This window comes from Marasmius oreades, chromosome 2 (assembly GCF_018924745.1).
Source record: "Marasmius oreades isolate 03SP1 chromosome 2, whole genome shotgun sequence".
Taxonomy (NCBI): domain Eukaryota; kingdom Fungi; phylum Basidiomycota; class Agaricomycetes; order Agaricales; family Marasmiaceae; genus Marasmius; species Marasmius oreades.
The window spans coordinates 1,695,870-1,712,951 of NC_057324.1; the positions used below are offsets into that span (position 1 = coordinate 1,695,870).

General features: G+C 47.1%; 9 protein-coding genes across 10 annotated transcripts; 5 read left to right on the plus strand and 4 right to left on the minus strand.

Moving 5' to 3' along the window:
- Nucleotides 1-26: 26 nt before the first annotated feature.
- E1B28_004144 (uncharacterized protein) lies at nucleotides 27-1,126 on the plus strand. The gene is made up of 6 exons (XM_043148601.1): nucleotides 27-242; nucleotides 298-309; nucleotides 368-684; nucleotides 740-790; nucleotides 843-896; nucleotides 953-1,126. Exons 1-6 carry the CDS (start codon nucleotides 102-104, stop codon nucleotides 1,011-1,013), a joined length of 636 nt encoding a protein of 211 aa, XP_043013201.1. The 5' UTR covers nucleotides 27-101; the 3' UTR covers nucleotides 1,014-1,126.
- A 175-nt stretch (nucleotides 1,127-1,301) lies between these two features.
- On the minus strand, nucleotides 1,302-2,527 carry E1B28_004145 (uncharacterized protein; the record flags this gene model as incomplete). Its single annotated transcript, XM_043148602.1, has 8 exons — nucleotides 1,302-1,415; nucleotides 1,474-1,539; nucleotides 1,594-1,737; nucleotides 1,792-1,848; nucleotides 1,904-2,204; nucleotides 2,260-2,326; nucleotides 2,379-2,396; nucleotides 2,473-2,527. The coding sequence occupies 8 exons, from the start codon at nucleotides 2,525-2,527 to the stop codon at nucleotides 1,302-1,304; spliced, it is 822 nt and encodes a 273-aa protein (XP_043013202.1).
- A 358-nt stretch (nucleotides 2,528-2,885) lies between these two features.
- Nucleotides 2,886-4,037, minus strand: E1B28_004146 (uncharacterized protein; the record flags this gene model as incomplete). Its single annotated transcript, XM_043148603.1, has 3 exons — nucleotides 2,886-3,115; nucleotides 3,174-3,520; nucleotides 3,586-4,037. 3 exons carry the CDS (start codon nucleotides 4,035-4,037, stop codon nucleotides 2,886-2,888), a joined length of 1,029 nt encoding a protein of 342 aa, XP_043013203.1.
- A 206-nt stretch (nucleotides 4,038-4,243) lies between these two features.
- On the plus strand, nucleotides 4,244-6,006 carry E1B28_004147 (uncharacterized protein; the record flags this gene model as incomplete). Its single annotated transcript, XM_043148604.1, has 7 exons — nucleotides 4,244-4,580; nucleotides 4,631-4,706; nucleotides 4,765-4,864; nucleotides 4,927-5,199; nucleotides 5,256-5,366; nucleotides 5,421-5,781; nucleotides 5,837-6,006. 7 exons carry the CDS (start codon nucleotides 4,244-4,246, stop codon nucleotides 6,004-6,006), a joined length of 1,428 nt encoding a protein of 475 aa, XP_043013204.1.
- A 148-nt stretch (nucleotides 6,007-6,154) lies between these two features.
- On the plus strand, nucleotides 6,155-7,831 carry E1B28_004148 (uncharacterized protein; the record flags this gene model as incomplete). Its single annotated transcript, XM_043148605.1, has 6 exons — nucleotides 6,155-6,502; nucleotides 6,563-7,111; nucleotides 7,172-7,188; nucleotides 7,251-7,467; nucleotides 7,522-7,599; nucleotides 7,646-7,831. The coding sequence occupies 6 exons, from the start codon at nucleotides 6,155-6,157 to the stop codon at nucleotides 7,829-7,831; spliced, it is 1,395 nt and encodes a 464-aa protein (XP_043013205.1).
- A 318-nt stretch (nucleotides 7,832-8,149) lies between these two features.
- Nucleotides 8,150-9,507, plus strand: E1B28_004149 (uncharacterized protein; the record flags this gene model as incomplete). Its single annotated transcript, XM_043148606.1, has 4 exons — nucleotides 8,150-8,490; nucleotides 8,546-8,737; nucleotides 8,796-8,818; nucleotides 8,876-9,507. 4 exons carry the CDS (start codon nucleotides 8,150-8,152, stop codon nucleotides 9,505-9,507), a joined length of 1,188 nt encoding a protein of 395 aa, XP_043013206.1.
- A 176-nt stretch (nucleotides 9,508-9,683) lies between these two features.
- Nucleotides 9,684-10,996, plus strand: E1B28_004150 (uncharacterized protein; the record flags this gene model as incomplete). Its single annotated transcript, XM_043148607.1, has 7 exons — nucleotides 9,684-9,932; nucleotides 10,012-10,052; nucleotides 10,108-10,337; nucleotides 10,411-10,569; nucleotides 10,632-10,706; nucleotides 10,764-10,829; nucleotides 10,887-10,996. The coding sequence occupies 7 exons, from the start codon at nucleotides 9,684-9,686 to the stop codon at nucleotides 10,994-10,996; spliced, it is 930 nt and encodes a 309-aa protein (XP_043013207.1).
- Nucleotides 10,997-11,069: 73 nt separating this feature from the next.
- On the minus strand, nucleotides 11,070-14,651 carry E1B28_004151 (uncharacterized protein; the record flags this gene model as incomplete). 2 transcript variants are annotated; one of them, XM_043148609.1, is made up of 16 exons in its annotated part: nucleotides 14,490-14,651; nucleotides 14,382-14,435; nucleotides 14,251-14,326; nucleotides 14,022-14,185; nucleotides 13,892-13,961; nucleotides 13,630-13,838; nucleotides 13,477-13,575; nucleotides 13,299-13,420; nucleotides 13,074-13,248; nucleotides 12,693-13,022; nucleotides 12,347-12,633; nucleotides 12,217-12,294; nucleotides 11,926-12,161; nucleotides 11,668-11,878; nucleotides 11,552-11,614; nucleotides 11,070-11,484 (listed from the first exon to the last, which is right to left on the minus strand). In XM_043148609.1, exons 2-16 carry the CDS (start codon nucleotides 14,424-14,426, stop codon nucleotides 11,070-11,072), a joined length of 2,580 nt encoding a protein of 859 aa, XP_043013209.1. In that variant the 5' UTR covers nucleotides 14,427-14,435; nucleotides 14,490-14,651. The 2 variants fall into 2 exon arrangements, with proteins under 2 accessions (XP_043013209.1, XP_043013208.1); XM_043148608.1 differs by having other exon boundaries at nucleotides 14,022-14,326; nucleotides 14,499-14,651.
- Nucleotides 14,652-14,793: 142 nt separating this feature from the next.
- Nucleotides 14,794-17,076, minus strand: E1B28_004152 (uncharacterized protein). The gene is made up of 12 exons (XM_043148610.1): nucleotides 17,052-17,076; nucleotides 16,869-16,997; nucleotides 16,782-16,815; nucleotides 16,511-16,727; nucleotides 16,428-16,457; nucleotides 16,326-16,374; nucleotides 16,029-16,273; nucleotides 15,951-15,978; nucleotides 15,813-15,899; nucleotides 15,522-15,762; nucleotides 15,315-15,470; nucleotides 14,794-15,262 (listed from the first exon to the last, which is right to left on the minus strand). The coding sequence occupies exons 2-12, from the start codon at nucleotides 16,972-16,974 to the stop codon at nucleotides 14,881-14,883; spliced, it is 1,575 nt and encodes a 524-aa protein (XP_043013210.1). The 5' UTR covers nucleotides 16,975-16,997; nucleotides 17,052-17,076; the 3' UTR covers nucleotides 14,794-14,880.
- Between the last annotated feature and the right edge of the window lie 6 nt (nucleotides 17,077-17,082).

Consider the following 17,082-nt stretch of genomic DNA (forward strand, 5'->3'; position numbering starts at 1 on the left):
TCAGTTTGCCACGTGCGCTCGTGGGAAGCTGTCGCTACTCTGTCGCTGTGACTGCAAACGTCCCCTCGCCGCCGCCGAAGATATACCCCACGCCATCAACGATGTTTTTGCTTCTGCTCCTTCCTATCTATCTTCTATACCTTTGTTTGCTCGCCCGAGGCTCCTCATTGACAACTGCCATCTCCGCCAACGAACGATTATGTTTCTACGCCGAGGTTGACAAAGCTGGAGAAAAGATTGGCGTGCGTGTCCGCTGGCACTCTTCCTTGTTGATGACTTACGAATGCACTTTCTCAGTTCTATTTTGCCGTACGCGCTATCTAGGTCAATGTTTCCCGTTGAACCTCATATTTCCTCTCCTTCTCAGGTGCAATCTGGAGGTTCGTTCGACATTGATTTCGATGTCAGGGACCCAAATTCGAAACTCATACTTGACGGAAATCGAGAACGGCAGGGCGATTACGTTCTCACTGCGAATGTAGCGGGAGAATATGCGTTTTGCTTTGAGAACGACATGTCGAGTTTCACGGAGAAACTAGTCGACTTTGACATCATGGTAGAAAGTGAACCTAGAAGAGAGGCCCCAGCAAAGCAGGGACAGATTTCAGACCATACCAGTGCATTAGAGGAAAGTATCTTTCGGCTGAATGGGATGCTTATGAACATCAAAAGGGATCAGAAATAGTACGTCCGCAACTTCACTTGTCTTTCCTCAAAACTAAATCATTTCAACTTGCAGTTTCCACACTAGAGAAAACCGAGGGTTCTCGGTTGTCAAGTCTACCCAAAAGTCAGATATATCTTTCTTCATGTTCATGCTTCTATCTCATTTGAGAATATAGCCGATTATTTTGGTATGCTGTCTTCGAGAGCATAGTTGTCGTTGGCATGGCCGTGTTAGTATCTCTCATTTTCTGATTTCACATGCTCCTCACTGATAGGTTCACTTTAGCTTCCAGGTCTATGTTTTACAAACGTTTTTCACAAGGACAGGCAGGCGATACAAGGTCTAGTTGACACTTGCATGCATGTATTTCCTTAGTTCTGGAACATCGTATGACCGATTTGATTTTGTGGCATATTGGTGTTATAATATCAATACTTATGTGGGTCTAGCCACCGCTGTCGTTGGAGCACCAGCCTTTGTATCAGTGTATGGTTGTGCATAACGAAGGACACAAATCAAACTTCAGATATAAGTTATGGGATATATATACTGGTAGCGTACGGTGAGCTCGATGAACTGTAACAAAAGACACAAGACTTCACAAAAAACGAACAACACGATGAGAAAACATGGTTCAATACTCGTCTTCGTCCTCATCTTCTTCGGCGACAACTTTACTCTTCTTGGACTTGGACGCAGGTTTGGCTTTTTTTGCCGGTGGCTTGGCCGCACCTCTGGACGCAGGTTTCTATGAACAAGAGAAATCGGCATCTGGTCAGGCCGAGGATGCATAAGCGAAAATCTACCTTGCGCTTCTTCTTAGTTTCTTCACCATCACCGCCGTCACTGTCACCTTCGTCTTCGTCTTCAACCTGTGTCTAAAAGTGAGACCATGCGGCCGTGACAATTATGATTTGTATAAATACCTTCTTTGCTTTCTTCTTCGCAACTGGTTTGGCAGCTGGTTTCTTGGGCTTCGGTTTGGGTGAGTCCTCTTCCTCCTCGTCGTCCTCCATGTCTTTCAGTTCCTTTGTAAAATCTTCACCAGAGTCCTCATCATCTGCTTTCTTCTGTAAAATAGTCATACATAAGATAGACGTAACAGAAAGCTCGTACGGAAGTACCTTGGGAGCCGCCTTCTTCCTGGGGGGAGCTTTTTTCTTTGCCTCGCCAGGAGTAGCCTGTCATAGTAGTTTTTGATGAGTAAAAATGGCGTACAAGGTGTTACGAGTATACCTTAGCTTTGGTAACTTTTTTCGGCTTTTCCTCATCATCGCCGTCCTCGACCTTCTTCTTGGTTGCACGACCTTTCTTCTTGGGTTTCTCGTCGCCTTCATCCTCGTCATCACCCGCCGATTTCCTGGCACTGTCCGGAATGTCTTCGTCGGCAACGTGCCCTTCCTCGTAGGCCTTCTTGACACGCTCCTGATCCTCCTCTTTGAGATCCTCAAATCCATCAAGGTCTGAAGCATCGGAGAACTGAGATTTCATGTTTTCGAGCTGCTTTTGGGTCACGCAGCCCCAATGGCGCCAGGCACTACAGATAATGAGGTAAAAAAAAGGCGGCATCAAGGATGCGCGACGACACGCACAAAGACTGCTTCCCTTGGAATTCGACAGTAGTGCCGAATCTCAAAGCTCCTTTGGTAATTGTAGTACCTGTAAGACATTAGTTGGGCGGAACAGATGGTTGTGACTGGTATATGCTTACCAGAGCATGGCTTGGGGCCTAGGGCACGATGGTTGACAGCGAGTTGAACCATCGTCAATAACCGCGACAAATAAGTACAGAGACATAAGCTGACCTTTGCATTTCGCCCTATTAGAAGTAGCGTATTCAAGACGGTATCCAGTGGGCATGAAGGTGATGGGAAGGGGAAAGGGAAGCAAGGTGGGGATTTTCTGAACGATGAACCATGCCTAGAGAATATAAAGTTCAACAATAGTTGAAAGTCCGCTCTACGCCGCACTGACCACCGTGTCATACGGCGTGACAGTCGCGCAGCCACGTATCACGCGTTTCCCGCGTTTATCCTAACCTCCGAACGGCTGGCTTGGTGGAATAGACGCTCTGAAATATTCAATCTTTCCATACACATATGTATCGCCTACTTAATGTTGCCAGCTCCGGATCGTTCCCAAGTCGTTCGGTCGCGGTCAACGGTACGATCCTTGCCGTCTCGTAGAGGTAGACAAGGACATAGAGATATCATTATTATCAAGTCATGCCAGTACCTCTTCGAGCCGCAGTTCGACTTTTCCCTGCTTTGTTTTTCTGTGCTTCCCCAATTAGTTCCGCGATCAACCCATTGTATGTTTCTGAGTCCTGCTGCAAGGATTCTCGTGTCTGTAGTAAGTAGGTAAGAAGAGCGTTGGTTTGGGCTGTCTGGGATCTAACGTTCGCGAAGTGTCGTTCTATCACGGATAATGGTTGTAATTTCAGGTTTTCTGTCGTGATCGGAGTAAATTACCGGAGGAATATTCAACGAGGATTAAATAAACTCACCGGGATCGATCTCAAGCAGTTCCTTTATCTTGTCATCGTCAAGACATGGCTTTGGGCCGAACTGAGATAATTTGGCGTTGGAATGCGGAGAGCCTGCGCGGGAATTGTTTTGGGATGCAGGTGTAGAAGTGGAATTTCTTGCATTTCGCGGACCCGGAGGTGCAGACATAGGTCGGGTAGTGATTTGCAAGGGTGGCAGAGGTTTTCCACCGGCTTGCGGAAGAACTTCGTCCAAATTCACGGGTATGCCCAAGGCGATCAAGTGCTGACGTCGTATTCGAGACCGTATCCAGTTGGAAGGTTTTGTGGGTGGTGGTGATTGGACTAACATAGCATGAAGGCCGCGACTGTAATCGAGTGCAGAGAGCTCAGGCATCAACCAACAAGTGTAGCAGGGAGAGATGAACGCTACCTCTCATTTGTCACCAATATTTGGTTGACCCCCTCCACATCCCGAATTCCTTCCTTCGTGGTGTAATGCGATATAGAGCAACTACTCCAGACAGGTTCCAGGATTGCATTAACCTGATCCGTCAGCATTTTCCGGTCAGGAAATGGATGTAAATGTAAAGGTTCCCAATCTATTCGCGATGGACCTGCAATGGGTATCTCCGGGTATGCCATTTCCTCCTTAAAATCGACGGGTTGTGTGGACTCGTCCGCATCTCCAAAGTCTCCAAAATCATCATCATCCACAGGAATATTACCTGTCTCTGGTGATCCAAAGTCGTCGAAATCATCAAACTCGTCTCCGTCTGTTCGCTGAGAAGTGGTGTCCTCGGATGACTTGGAATTGCTTGCGAGTAGATCAACAGGTTCTGTAGAGCCCCAAACTGAAGTACCGAAGGTAAGGTCATCATCCATTGTGAAAACGAGGTAAGTAGAAACAGATGGATGGAGCACCGAAGAACGATGGTGTGACCGTTAGCGGCGCGTCAAAAGGGAAGGCATCGATCGCCCCACAGTGAAACCCACAGTGAAACCCTGCACCATTACCTGTACATATACAATGCCCAACGCTATAAACGTGCATGCTCCTTGTTCGTCGCCTTACTTTGTCACTCCTTCCCATGTCCCGACGCAGTGCCAGGATAATTTCCAGACAGACGACGACTGACGTGCCCGAGAAAACATCGATTACTACGAAAAAGCAAAGTCGAAGACAAGATCGGCTTACCGTTATCCACACTGTCGTCTCCTCGCCAACTCAGACTGAAGAAGATAACAACATCAAGAGTACGAGCAGACGTTCAGCGGAGAGCGTGCCTCTATACGACAGCGATTCCTCGGTAAAGAATACCGCACATCGCAAATCAGTCAAGCCACGACATCGAAAACTCAAACCAGAACCCGTATACGATATCCCTGATGTGGAGAAGAAGGAAACAAAGTTCAAAGGAAGGCTTGGTGAGTCAAATGTCTTTTGCGAAAGGAGTTTGATGTCAATCTCTGGTCAGGGTATGCATGTCTCAATACAATCATGCGAAATAAAAGGCCAGCAAGCGAGTCTGTCTTTTGCTCGAGAACGTGTCGGTGTGTGCCAACTTGTCCCTCCGTAACTCTCATAATGTGAAAAACAACCGAAATGAAGAATCGATTCTATCAAAAAGAACGGGATAGAATGGGTCAAAGAGCTCGGCCGCAAAAACGTCGAAGATCTTTTGAAAATAATCCAATGGAATGAGGATAACGTGAATGTTTTAACCTCGATTGCCTTCCCGTGAAACCTTGTCCCTAATGCCTTATTATGCAGAAAATACGCCTTTTCCGGCTCTCTTCGGAGATGTTTCCTTTTGCGTCCCACCCAATATACGGCTATTCCCTCGAGTACTGCTCTCCCCTCCTCGCTCAAGCCGGTGAATTAGCGCAGAAATATGGTCACCGTTTGACATCTCATCCCGGACAATTTACACAGCTGGGCAGCCCAAAGCCCGGTGTTGTAGAAGCATCTGTCAGGGAGTTAGAGTACCATTCAGAAATGCTCGATCTCATGGGTGTTGGCCGTGACGGGGTTTTGGTCATTCACGTAAGTAAACATATCTTTCCAGAGTCTCCTGAATCTCCCAACGAAAACATTGAAAGGGAGGCGGTGTGTACGACGACAAGACGGCGACTCTCAAAAGGATAAAAAAGACGATACAGGACACCCTTCCTCAGCGGGTCAGAGAACGTCTGGTGTTGGAAAATGACGAGGTACACTTCAACAGTCGCATTTTGACTGCTTGACTAATCTCCGTCTTTCTCAAGCTTTGTTATAGTGCAGAAGATCTCCTGCCTTTGTGCGAAGAACTCGACGTGCCTCTCGTGTTTGACTATCACCACGATTCACTAAATCCCTCTTCCATTTCTCCCAGCGAAATCATCAAGCGGTCGAACCAAATATTTCATCGCAGGGGAATCACGCCGAAGCAACACCTGTCGGAACCAAGACCTGGAACAGTGACCATCATGGAGAAACGAGCACACGCCGATCGTTGTAGTTCTTTACCCACAGAATTAGAACAGGAAGGCGTGTCTATGGAGGTGGACCTGATGATCGAAGCCAAGGATAAAGAACAAGCCGTGTTAGAACTGTATAGGATGTATGGATTAGAGGAGGTCAAACATGGTTCGTGGCTTCTCTCGTTCCGATTCAGGTCAATGAATTCGACTTCCTTCTGTAGAGTCTCTCAGACCTCCTAATGAGCTCCAGACCAAGGAGACGAAGGGGCGTAAGTCTAACAAGAGAAGAAAGGCCAGAGACAATGATCAGAGTGATGGACCAATTGAAGAGGGATTTGAAAAGGTGGCAAGTTCCAGGCAGAAGAGGAGGAGGAAGAATCCAGCTGAGTGATGACTGACTCGCTCGCTGGTTGTTCAACTTTTTCGTACCAATTACGTATGTACTGTTGTGGGGGATACTCTATCATTTATGGTAATCAGGCTACCGATTCTGGCGCGCTCAGCGCGTACCTCAAACTTCCTTGGCCCCACACACTGTTATGCAAAACCCACCATCTTCCGCTCTCTTTTCAGATGGTAGTCCTTTCGTATCCGATCTCCTAGATCAGGTCCAATTAAATCTGAACGAACTCAAAATTCGTTTTGAGAGCGTTAGCTCCACGGAATCATATATCGTTCATCTGGAGAGGAACTTTCACGACCTCGAAAATACATCGAAAGTGCTTGAAAAGCGTAATACAGCGCTGGAAAGACGCGTCAAGGAGCTGGAAAAACACTGTCGGAAGGTTATACAGGAGCGAGACGACACCAAAAAGAAGCTGGGATTATATCGTAGGGTGATACACGACGCGTTTAATAGCACGGACGAAGGACGGAGCTTCACAAGTGTGTGTATAAAAGCATGATCTGTTCTTTATACTCAAACGGTCATGTAAACCACTTTCTAGGACGAGACCTGGGACCTTGAAACCCATCGCCAGTCCGAGGGCAGCAACTGGGGTATTTTAGGGGAGGCAGAAGAAGAAGCTCATCATTCCAACCCAGAGACTCGGATCTACAAGCCTCCAGCTGAAGACCTCCAATCTGAGCTGGATGCTCTCGAAGTCGAAAACCAGCTACTTCCACCTCCTACATCTGCCAGCGAGACGTCCATTGCAACCGCACCAGTTCCTTTTGCAACACAAAGCAAATCTCTCTTGCAAAATGAGCCATTGCGGGGTGGTCTCCTTCTCTCGAATCGACGAATTCGTATCAAGCATGAACCCGTTTCTTCTGAAGAAACGTCATTGGTCGGCGACGTTGAGCGCAGGGGTTCAAGAGCTGTCGATGCTCAAATGGCGTCGACTACCGGAGTCTTTAGCCAAAACAGTGACGACAATGGTAATCAATGTGAATGGAGAATACAGTTCAATGATCCACCGAAAGCCTCTCATGTAGTCGCGGGACCCATGTCTTGGCGGAAGATGGAGGAAAATGTTGGGTTGGATGACAATGTTGTACGCTGTTTCTAAGCTTTGCAAGGCTGCACTCATTCCCAATTGTTTCATTTCGTGAAGGTGCGTGATCTTCAAAAGTATGTACACTGGTTGCCAGTTACTGCCCTTGGATCACACTGCCGCGATATTCTATATGTAGGCTCCTGGATCCCTCATCATACAAGCTCGGCGTGGCATTTATGACGGATATGGCATTTGTACATGACCCGTTTTTCCTTGAAGATTTATCGGAAAACAAGTCGTACCTCATTGATTGGGGGGATAAACGGGTCAACGAGAAGCTCGCACAACACATTCAAAGGGCTGGGGAGTGTTGCAACAGTGTTTTCCACACGTTTGTGTACGTGGTCGGCCGAGTAAGTCGTTCTGATAACGGGACTCGAGGCTGATTATAATCATCTTGTTACTAGAGACGATGGTACTATGTTTCTGCCCTTCAATGGACGGTTGGGAAGGTTTGGGATGTATGGCCAACCTTAACGCAGCCCGTAAGTAACGTCCGCCGCCAGAAACTGCTATTTCAATTCTATTCAGGACAAAGAAGCGATTGGGTTGCGACTTTGGAATCGAAATCAGTCTGGGCGACAAACCGACATGATTATGGAGAATCTAGATTCAGGAGAATTACAGCAATTCTGTGTTGAACTTTCGGCAAGCGAACATCTCATCGAACTTTCACGAGAACGTACCGCATCGATGGGGCTTCGAGTCCGAATCTGACAGCACATACAGTACTTACTGTACACTGTGTAACAGTACATACTGGTTTAGAGTACCATCATGTCAGGGGCCGAGGAGCGGGTTGAACAAGCTGCCTAAAAGTTTGCCTGGTTACCGGCTTCATCTCGATTTGATATTGATGCTCGCCTCCGTTTCGATATAATCATAGATCACTCAATTCTCATCCTTATACCACATCCCCTCACTCTCATTTTTATTCTCTCTCGAGCTCAGGCCGCTGCTTGCTGGCCACCTCGGTCAATCTCTCGTTTCTGAAAGGCATTAATCAAAATCATATTTCACGAAGCATCCCTATTCATGTCCCCGTCATCTCCCAGAAAATATCGTCGTCCACGTCAAGACCAACAGCAGAGTAGCACACAGAATGAGACATCGTCGACAACGTCGGTCTCTAGTAGCGACGAGCAGTTCACTCGAGTAGCATCCGCAAATGTCACAACCACTGTGCTTACAACCTCTTCTTCCTCCTCGCTCTCGTCATCCTCTCCCATATCATCATCGTCATTGCAGTCGTCCTCTTTGTCCTCCTCCTTTTCGTCAACTTCCAGCTCCTCCACTCCGACCACAGAAAGCACTTCCTCTTCCTCGGATAGCAGCTCCTCCAGTCAGACGACATCAGTGGCAACGTCTTCCTTCAGGTATTTCTTGATGGCAGCAGTACCATTTAGTTGTAGGATTGACCCCATCATTCAGCAGCTCTTCGGTGACTACTATCACAAGTTCATCCAATGTATCAGCTCCAACGTCAGAATATTTTCTCGTGACCGAATCTGAACCCACATCGAGTCTTTTCACGTTTTCGCCGGTTCCCACTCCGGTCACTTACTCCATTCCTCCTACAAATTCCACGAGCAGCCAGAGTGCCGCTGAGGCGTCCTCAAAGGGGTGAGAAATTATCATTTTCATGAAACTCGAACGTCTCCGAACTGATATTCGGACGTAGCTTCTGGTCTGACAAGAAAGCTGGTGAGAAAACTAGGTAGAATGAACTCGTAACATATGGCTTACGTTTTTCTATTTCAGTTGCGGGTACCTTCACTGCGCTTGCATTGATTATTCTGGGAATTGGTTTCGCAATCGTAATTTTCTCGATAAGGAAACGGCGCCGAAACAAGGCTAGGGCTAGTGACCGAGATACCCTATTCGACAAATTCCCTCCTGAACCTGGTCTGGTTTCAACCCCACGCCCCATCTCGTCGTCAACTCACAGCATATCGGAAGATCTTCACCGTATGCAACCTATGGATCCAGACGCAACAGCTGGTAACTATTACCAGCATCAAAACATGATACCCTTTTCCGATCCGCCTTACGCCACTGGGAGCCTCACGGAAATCACCTACTCCTATGCAAAAGATGTGAATAATCAGTATCCGATTTATGATGAAGGCCTGATCTACGGTTCGGCCAACTCCAGCAATCAGCATTTGAATCCTCCATCTCAAACTTCTTTCGATACCCATGGTGGGCGCAAACCTGGCGGTGCTAGTTCTTCGTCAGAGTCCACCTCAAGTCCTTTCCGCGCCCCCTTGCCCGGTGCCGGTGCCTCTAGAAGGATATCCCCAGGGACGCGGTCAGCGACTCGAGACAGAGACTCCTATCAACCTTCTCTTGATTCTTTCTATGGTGTTGAGGGTGTCGGCTATGCACGTTGATCGTTTCAGGTTTTTTGTTTTCTATCTTTTTATTTGTTTTTTATTTGTTATCTGTACCTGTAGCAGGATTTGTTCATCGTTGTGTTGTCAATTATATACCAGTACGGCTTGGATGGGGAACAATTACAATTCGATACCGGTTTACCGGCGTATGTTCGTCCCCGGCGTCTTGCCCCATGCTGTTCTCTTTCCCCACACGACTGAACGTGAACTCCCGCATTCTCTCAAATTTTTCCTTCGCCCCCAACCGTAATAACCTCAATGCCCCATTAAAATGCCTTGGGCTAGGCCTGAGGTACATGTCTATAGCGCCAGAGGTGAAAGGCGAAGCATTCCTGGAAGCCGTCTCTGAGTATCCCGGTATTACATGTCTCGCGCTCAATCGACCAAAAAGCAAGAATGCCATCTCAGTGAACTTACTAAAGGCACGTTCAAGCACGTTGAGGAACTCTACATTCAGAAAAGCCGTTACTTACTCGTGAACTCCGTATCGTTCGTCGACAGGAATTGGGGGAATGTCTTGACAGTGTTCAATTTGACAACACGTACGCACACAAATCTCCTGTTCACCTATCCCATTTTGCTCATCGATATTGACAGTACTCGCGTTCTCATTGTGAAGTCCACCAGTCCAGATGCCTTCTGTGCAGGAGCAGATTTAATTGAGAGACGTTCGATGTCCCAAACCCAAGTCAACAGATTTCTGTCTGATTTGCGAGCCGCACTCGGAAAGTTAGAGAACCTCCCCATGCCCACAATTGCTGCTATTGACGGACCCGCACTCGGAGGTGGTCTTGAGCTCGGTTTGGCTTGTGATCTGCGCGTCGCAGGTAAACATCAATCCATTCCCTTACTTCGGTAAACATGCTAAACTGGCCGTCGTCTTGGATCTCAAAATCACAGCACGTAGCGTCACGAAGATCGGACTTCCTGAAACATCTCTCGGTATCATTCCCGGTGCTGGTGGGACTCAGCGTGCTGCTAGGGTGCTTGGCATTTCCAAAGCGAAGGATCTCATCTTTACTGCAAGGATGCTACCAAGTTCGGAAGCACTGGAATGGGGTGAACGGTCTGGTCCCGTTGTTTCCATGATTTCGAATATTGAATGGTTTCATGTGTAACAGGTTTGATCGACTACGTCTCCGAGACCACTGCCTATGAACGTTCGATTGAACTTGCGGAGAAGGTTGCACGGAATGGTACTTTTCTAGCTACAAATTTTATCATCCGAGTCCGGTTCTATTGACATTCCTCAGCACCTTTGGCTCTTCGTGCCGCCAAACGAGCCATTTCACGTTCCGAGGATCTTCCTTTAGAGGCCGGTCAGTGTGAACTCACGCTTCGGATCTGGTATCTCACTAAACTATTGCCCATTACAGGCTTGGATTTCGAGCGGATATCATACGAAACCTTACTTCCGACCAAGGATCGTATTGAAGCACTCAATGCATTCAAAGAGAAACGTCGGCCTCAATTCAAAGGAGAATAAATACAAGTAGAGTACAGTCGCAATACAGCTATGTACATTACCGGCGCTCGCAATGGAGGAATCCAACAGAATATTAAAATGGCCGTGCACTCGCCATTGAAAAACCTGCAGTTAGCCCGCTCGGCAACGTGGGCATACCCAACGTTATGCTTTCACCAAGTTTGAAGCCTTCCGACTTCAAACCTTCAAGGTCCTTCATAATGACGCTCAATCGACCAAATCGGTCTTTGAGACCCTTCGCTTCGGGCGCATTCTCTTCTTTACTGTCGTTGAATCCCCTCTCAAGTTGACCCCAATCGCTTCGCATGGCAAGATAAGGTTTGAGCAAAGTCGGGTCAATTCTGCCCAAGTAGTTCTCGGTGATGTATGACTTGAGGATCTCCGGTTGAACAACGAAGGCGGTACCGAGTTGACGAATGAATTCGAAGCGTTCGGTCAAGGGTGGAAGCCCGAAGCTGGCGATTGTGTCCTGATACATTTTGATGTCCCTGTAGAGAAAAACGTGAACAAGTTACCGTTTTGTGAAGCGTACAGTTTATTGTGAAATTTTCATACTGTCCGAGCATCAGGCCTCCAGTAGCGCTTACCGGGAACTTGCGCATGTGTTCCAGAAGTAGGCTGTTAGAAGAGGTCGTCAATATCTGGATGATAGGGAGAATCTAATCGCTAGCCTGTGAAAGGTCACGCCAACTTCAGTCAAGAAAATTTCCAAATTTTTGCCGCTCAAGCTAGCTTTTGCTGAATCTCGCACTTTCTCCAACATATCACAGCAAGCTACGCAAGGCTCGGTATTGACTCTTGCAAAGGACAATTCATCGTTCCTCGGTTTGAAGTCATTTCGCTTCTGCTTTGCCAATTGCGCCGTTAACCACGCAACGATCACTGGGGGGAGATTAACGAAATCCACAAACGAAGGTAATCTTACTGACTATCAATAAGTCGATGCATAAGGTGATTGGCACTTCCTTCTAACCGGCTGATAGTCTGGTTGTTGAATGTCGCCATCTCACGACGAACAGTTACGGACGAGCTCGCAAGAGGGAGGAGCGTGGTGGTGACGTACTGCTGCCAGAGATGACAGATAAGATCCACAAGTTTCAATACGGCTAAAGCTTGTAAATTGGGTTCCGCTTTTGCATCTGCAGTGTCCAAATGAGATAATTCACTGAAACAGATGAATATCAAAGGTGATGGACAGTCAGGCAAATAAGGATACCCACGTTTCAAGCGCTTCTTCCACATAAGCAGTGCCGATTGCTCCAGACAATACACGCAAAAGGGCAAACGTGTTCTTAGCGCTGGATGAAACCATAAACCAAACGAAGAGGATTTAATGAAAACTCCACTCACATGTCATGTGCTGCGCTGAGTTCAACGCATCTGCCTATCGCCTCTGCATGCCATCTCAACATCTTTTCGGCGAACTCTACATCGAGTCGACCATCCTCCTCTCTAATAGGCTCTTCACCGGATTGTTCGGCGGACTTCTCGCTATTGAACCCTCCGAATCTGAGGAGTGCGGTAGCAGCTTGTGCGGACGTCGTTTGTACACCTCCTGTTGAAGTCGTTGAGGCAGCAGCACTAAGCTGATTGACAACGCGATCGAATACAGATGCCTTCCCTTTCTGAGAGTTGGCCTTGAATATAGCAGGGGAAAAAATCAGGATATGAGTAACATGATATCGGGTAGGCTTACATGATACCGTGTAAAGTTCACGAGTAAGCTCGTATACAATGTCCCAAGACTGCGGCTCTCTCGTTCAAGGTATCTGTGTCCTTCTATGTAAGGCACAAACAATTCTTCCATCGCTGTTTCGAGCATCGTAGTCATCGTTGCGGATGTCGCCCCACCTGAACTAGAACCACCACTCGATGATCCAAAGGTGGATCGCGTAGATAGCTCGTAAGCTTTGAGGTCTTCGACTAGGGAGGTTGCTTGACCGTGAACTAGTTGAAGAACGCGGAGATAGGCTAGATCACATATAGTAGACGACTTATGGAGCAGGTGTTCCATGTGTTGTTGAATCTAGGACGGCATCAACAAGGAGAGAAAACGAGTATTCAGATGCAAGCGTACTGATTGCGCAAACACTCGTTGAAGGAATACTTGCATAACCATCGGAGGATTGGGGAAAACGGCTTTGACAATCTGAGCTTCCGTGTCTACAGTTGCCCTTATTTCAAAGAATAATTCGGTGAGTCCTTTCTCTGTCTTCGGTGGGCTAGTGTCAGGATCAGGGATTCGTTCCCATCTGGTGACTGATGAGTGACGGAGGAAGGGGGAAAGGGGATAACGACGAACAAATGATTGTCCTCAGTGTCTTTCGCTTCACGAACATTGTTTATGAAGAAGTCGTGCTGGTTTACATACACCTGGATGCAAGAGTTCCCTCCGTTGAACTCTAGTAACGTCTGAGCGCAATGCTATGATCAGGCAGGGTTGAGTCATTGATACAGAGACATAGATTTGAAACGCGCACATGCATCATCTTTGGATCCCCTCGTCTATAGCACCGATCAAACAAATTTAGCATCTCCTTCTCAAATTTCTCGCAGTATTTCTCAATATGCTCTCGCGTCTGTGACACGATTGTAAGGACTTGAGGTATTTCCATGGTAGGATATTTCCTCACCTTGTCTGCGGATGGAAGGTCAACTTCCTTGGCGACAGTATTCAAACGTCGCAACAAGATCGCTACCTGACGCCTTCCCTGGCGGCCCTCCTTCCTGAGTGCATCAAGGCGCGTTGTGTCGCCTTTGGCGAATTGGTTATAGAAATCTATAATGTCATATGCCGCCTGTGCTCTTTGACGCTCTATGTGAACACTCTCAAGTTGTTCACCTGGGTCGAATGAATGAGCAAAATGAAAGACCTCGCCAGATAGTTACGTGTACCTATCCTGATGGCTGTGCTGCCAACTTCGTTCATACGACTTTCCATACCAGCGAAGGAGCTGCCCACAGCCTGACGGCCAACGAATCCCCAGTCAGACAATTGAAACCACGAGATGGTACCGCAACTCGCCTCAAACCCACGATTCAACTCGTTCATCTTCTTCGAATACTCTCTTTCGGAAACCCTCACACTTTTCTCCATCTGTTCTGTCTTCGCCTGAAGTTCCTTTCGCACTACGAGGAGTTTGTCGACAGCTGCTTCGAATGTTTGTATGAAGGGTTGAGGGTCAAACGCTGAGTTGAATTAGAATTAGTGCGTTAACTATCCGCAGAGTCTCAATGCAACAATCATATCATACGGCCAGCATCCGCTTTGGATTGTGTTATGAGCTTCTCAGAAACTCCCCCAATGAATTCCGTAACATCGAATTTGCCCTGTATCGGCGATTTGTCAGAATATTACTCTGAAATACGAAGATTCTTGCCGGACTTTGAACGTCGAGAGCTGGAGATATTGGTCAAGATTGGAGTCCATTTCGTTCGTCTATTTATATGTTGTCACTGATGAGAGGTGAATGAAAGGTGTCGATGCACAAACTTTATTCACCCAACAAGTGTTCGGCCGCTCGGAAAGATCCGAACACTCTTTCACTCATAGAGTCCTCCGCCTCGTACTCGAGCGTTCAATATACTGTCTTGAAGCTGATGGTCACTGGTCAGTAGTAATAAAGTTTAGGAATACTCGAGTTTTAGCTTCAAATGATAAACGCTCGTAGACTTATTAGGTAACGGATTCTTAGCGGCCTACGGACCTTATGACCGACTTATTAGACCTTTATATGGTACCGTTGTAGGGCGAACGACTTGTGTGAATGACTCGGATTGTCGCACGCTGTGTATTCATCCACTCGCTGTTTAATTGACCTTTATGCTCTCAACGCTTCTATTGGTACAAGATGAAACTCCCTAAAACAGAAATTTTACTTCTACTACAAGTGCCTTCCATTAGGTAAACCAATTTGATCAAACAAGTGACGGAAATTTCTGCCATGGACATTCAACTGAGAAGGGTCTCTGACCTGAGGGTTGAAACCACTAGGTGAGGAGAACCATCTTCTCGCAATCTCAGCCGGAGGTCCAGTTTCTGACCCTGCAGTGAGCGACCGCAAGGCTTGGCAAAGGTCCCCTTCGGCTTCTAGAGGTCGCTCACGTGCATGTCTGATAACAGGAAGAGGACGACTCGCGAGATTTCGAGAGACATCTGGTTTATCCAATTGTTTCTTGAGTTTTTCAATTTGGTCCATAATGACTGTTCTAAAGGGCGGTTTGTCGTCATCTTCAATGCCGGCCAGTATCACCAGTGCCGACACACTTTCAAAATCATTATCAGTTTCGACCCTAACGGGAAAGAGGAGAAACATACAACGCTTCCTTGAGGTAGGCAAAACTAAACCTTGTCGTATTTTCCGCAATCTCATCCACAAGTGAGTTGGGAAAGTCAACGTCTTTGTTTTTCAGTTTGTTTTGCCAATATTGTGCATAGAGTGTTCGCTCATCGCGATCCGGATCGTCGAAAAGGCTAGATAGAGAAGGTTATCAAACGACTCTGGACATCTTGATCACGACCCACTATTTACGATCGAAACGGCTAGGTCGAGCGCTAATGCCCGGGTCCAAGCGGTCAAAGTGGTTCGTAGTACCAACGACGAGTAAGCCATCGTTCCCTTCTAGTCCATCGAGTTGGTTCAAGAAAAAGGAGCGATTACGGTCGGTGATGAGACTGTCTAGATCTTCCAGAACTACGACGCAAGGTGCCAATTGTCGCGCTTTGTTGAAAACCTGGATCATAGAGTACTCATCTCCCATGTAACCTATTCATGTTAAGTTAGATTCTTGAAAATCATTCAAGCAGTAGGCTTACTCTGAAAGGATTTCACGTAGAGGGGAGCGTAACCTTTAGCATCACAGGTTTTCATGATGACCTTTAAACTTATTGTTTTTCCATTTCCTTCGTGTTGTTAGGGCTACGTCCAACGGTGAGCAGTCGCATGCGACTTACCTGGTGGTCCATGCATGATTAAACCACGCTAACAAAATCCCAGTTAGATCAGAGTTGTCAATCTTTCTGGGCCCGTACCTTCCAAGGAATACCTAGGTCTTTGTACAGATCTTCTGAATCAAAGAAGCCATATACATCTCTCTGGAGAGCTTTTTTGAATTGCTCTTTCAATATGACATCTTTCCAATCCGCCTTCTGTATTTCATACCAAAGGCCCGAGTCCTTACGCCAGAACCCTTGGTCGAAAACCCAAATTTCGTTATGCAATTTGGAAGCCCAATTTCCGGCGTTCATTAACAAAGACCGTAGATTTGTTTCCGGACCTACATTGAGCTCAAACTGCGGTCGGCTATGCAAGGTGACGACACCTCATACCTTTATGAAGCAAGTAATGTTGTGTGGTCCGACCTAATCCCGAAGGGTACTGAGGGAAGATGAGCTTGTGGATCCACCCGGAACTGAGACTTCATCACTCACCATTACCGTGAACAGGAGAAAACTCAAGCCCTTCAAAATGTTATTGGTATCATGAGAGGTGATGGACCAGACGAGGCGCGTACCTCCCACTGCATGTCAAAGGCGCCTACTTCCACGGCCTCTACGAGGACGCCAGGAACAGGTGCCGTGTTTCCAAGAGAGATGTAGAGAAGATTCGCGATCAGAGGGGTGTCCTCCATGGGCTTCACTTGTGCGGAAGGGAAATTGTGGAAGTTCAAAGTATAGTCGTTAGTGAGAACCATCGAATGGTTAGGATATTGTTTGCGCAGCATCTCCGCACTTTGAACGACTGTTCAGAATAGCAACAAGGGACACTCAGAGCAATGAACGTACCCCATCGCAGATGGGTGCTGATGCTTTGCGGAAGCTAAAGATGCATTAGAAACAGTTAGATAGAGTATCTATACAATATATACTTGCCTTGCTTCAACCAGGCTTCATAAAATCCTTCCTCAGTGACCTTGTTGTCTTTGTTGACCCAAACATTCACGAAGGTGTCTTCAAGGGTGGTAGGTCGAGAGGACATTGTGGTTGTAGGTAGAGCTGCTACTGCGGAATGGTTAGTTGATCCCGCTACTTATAGGCCTAGGATCAGATCCATACGGTAGAACGATGTTGCAAAAGAAGCGCTCAA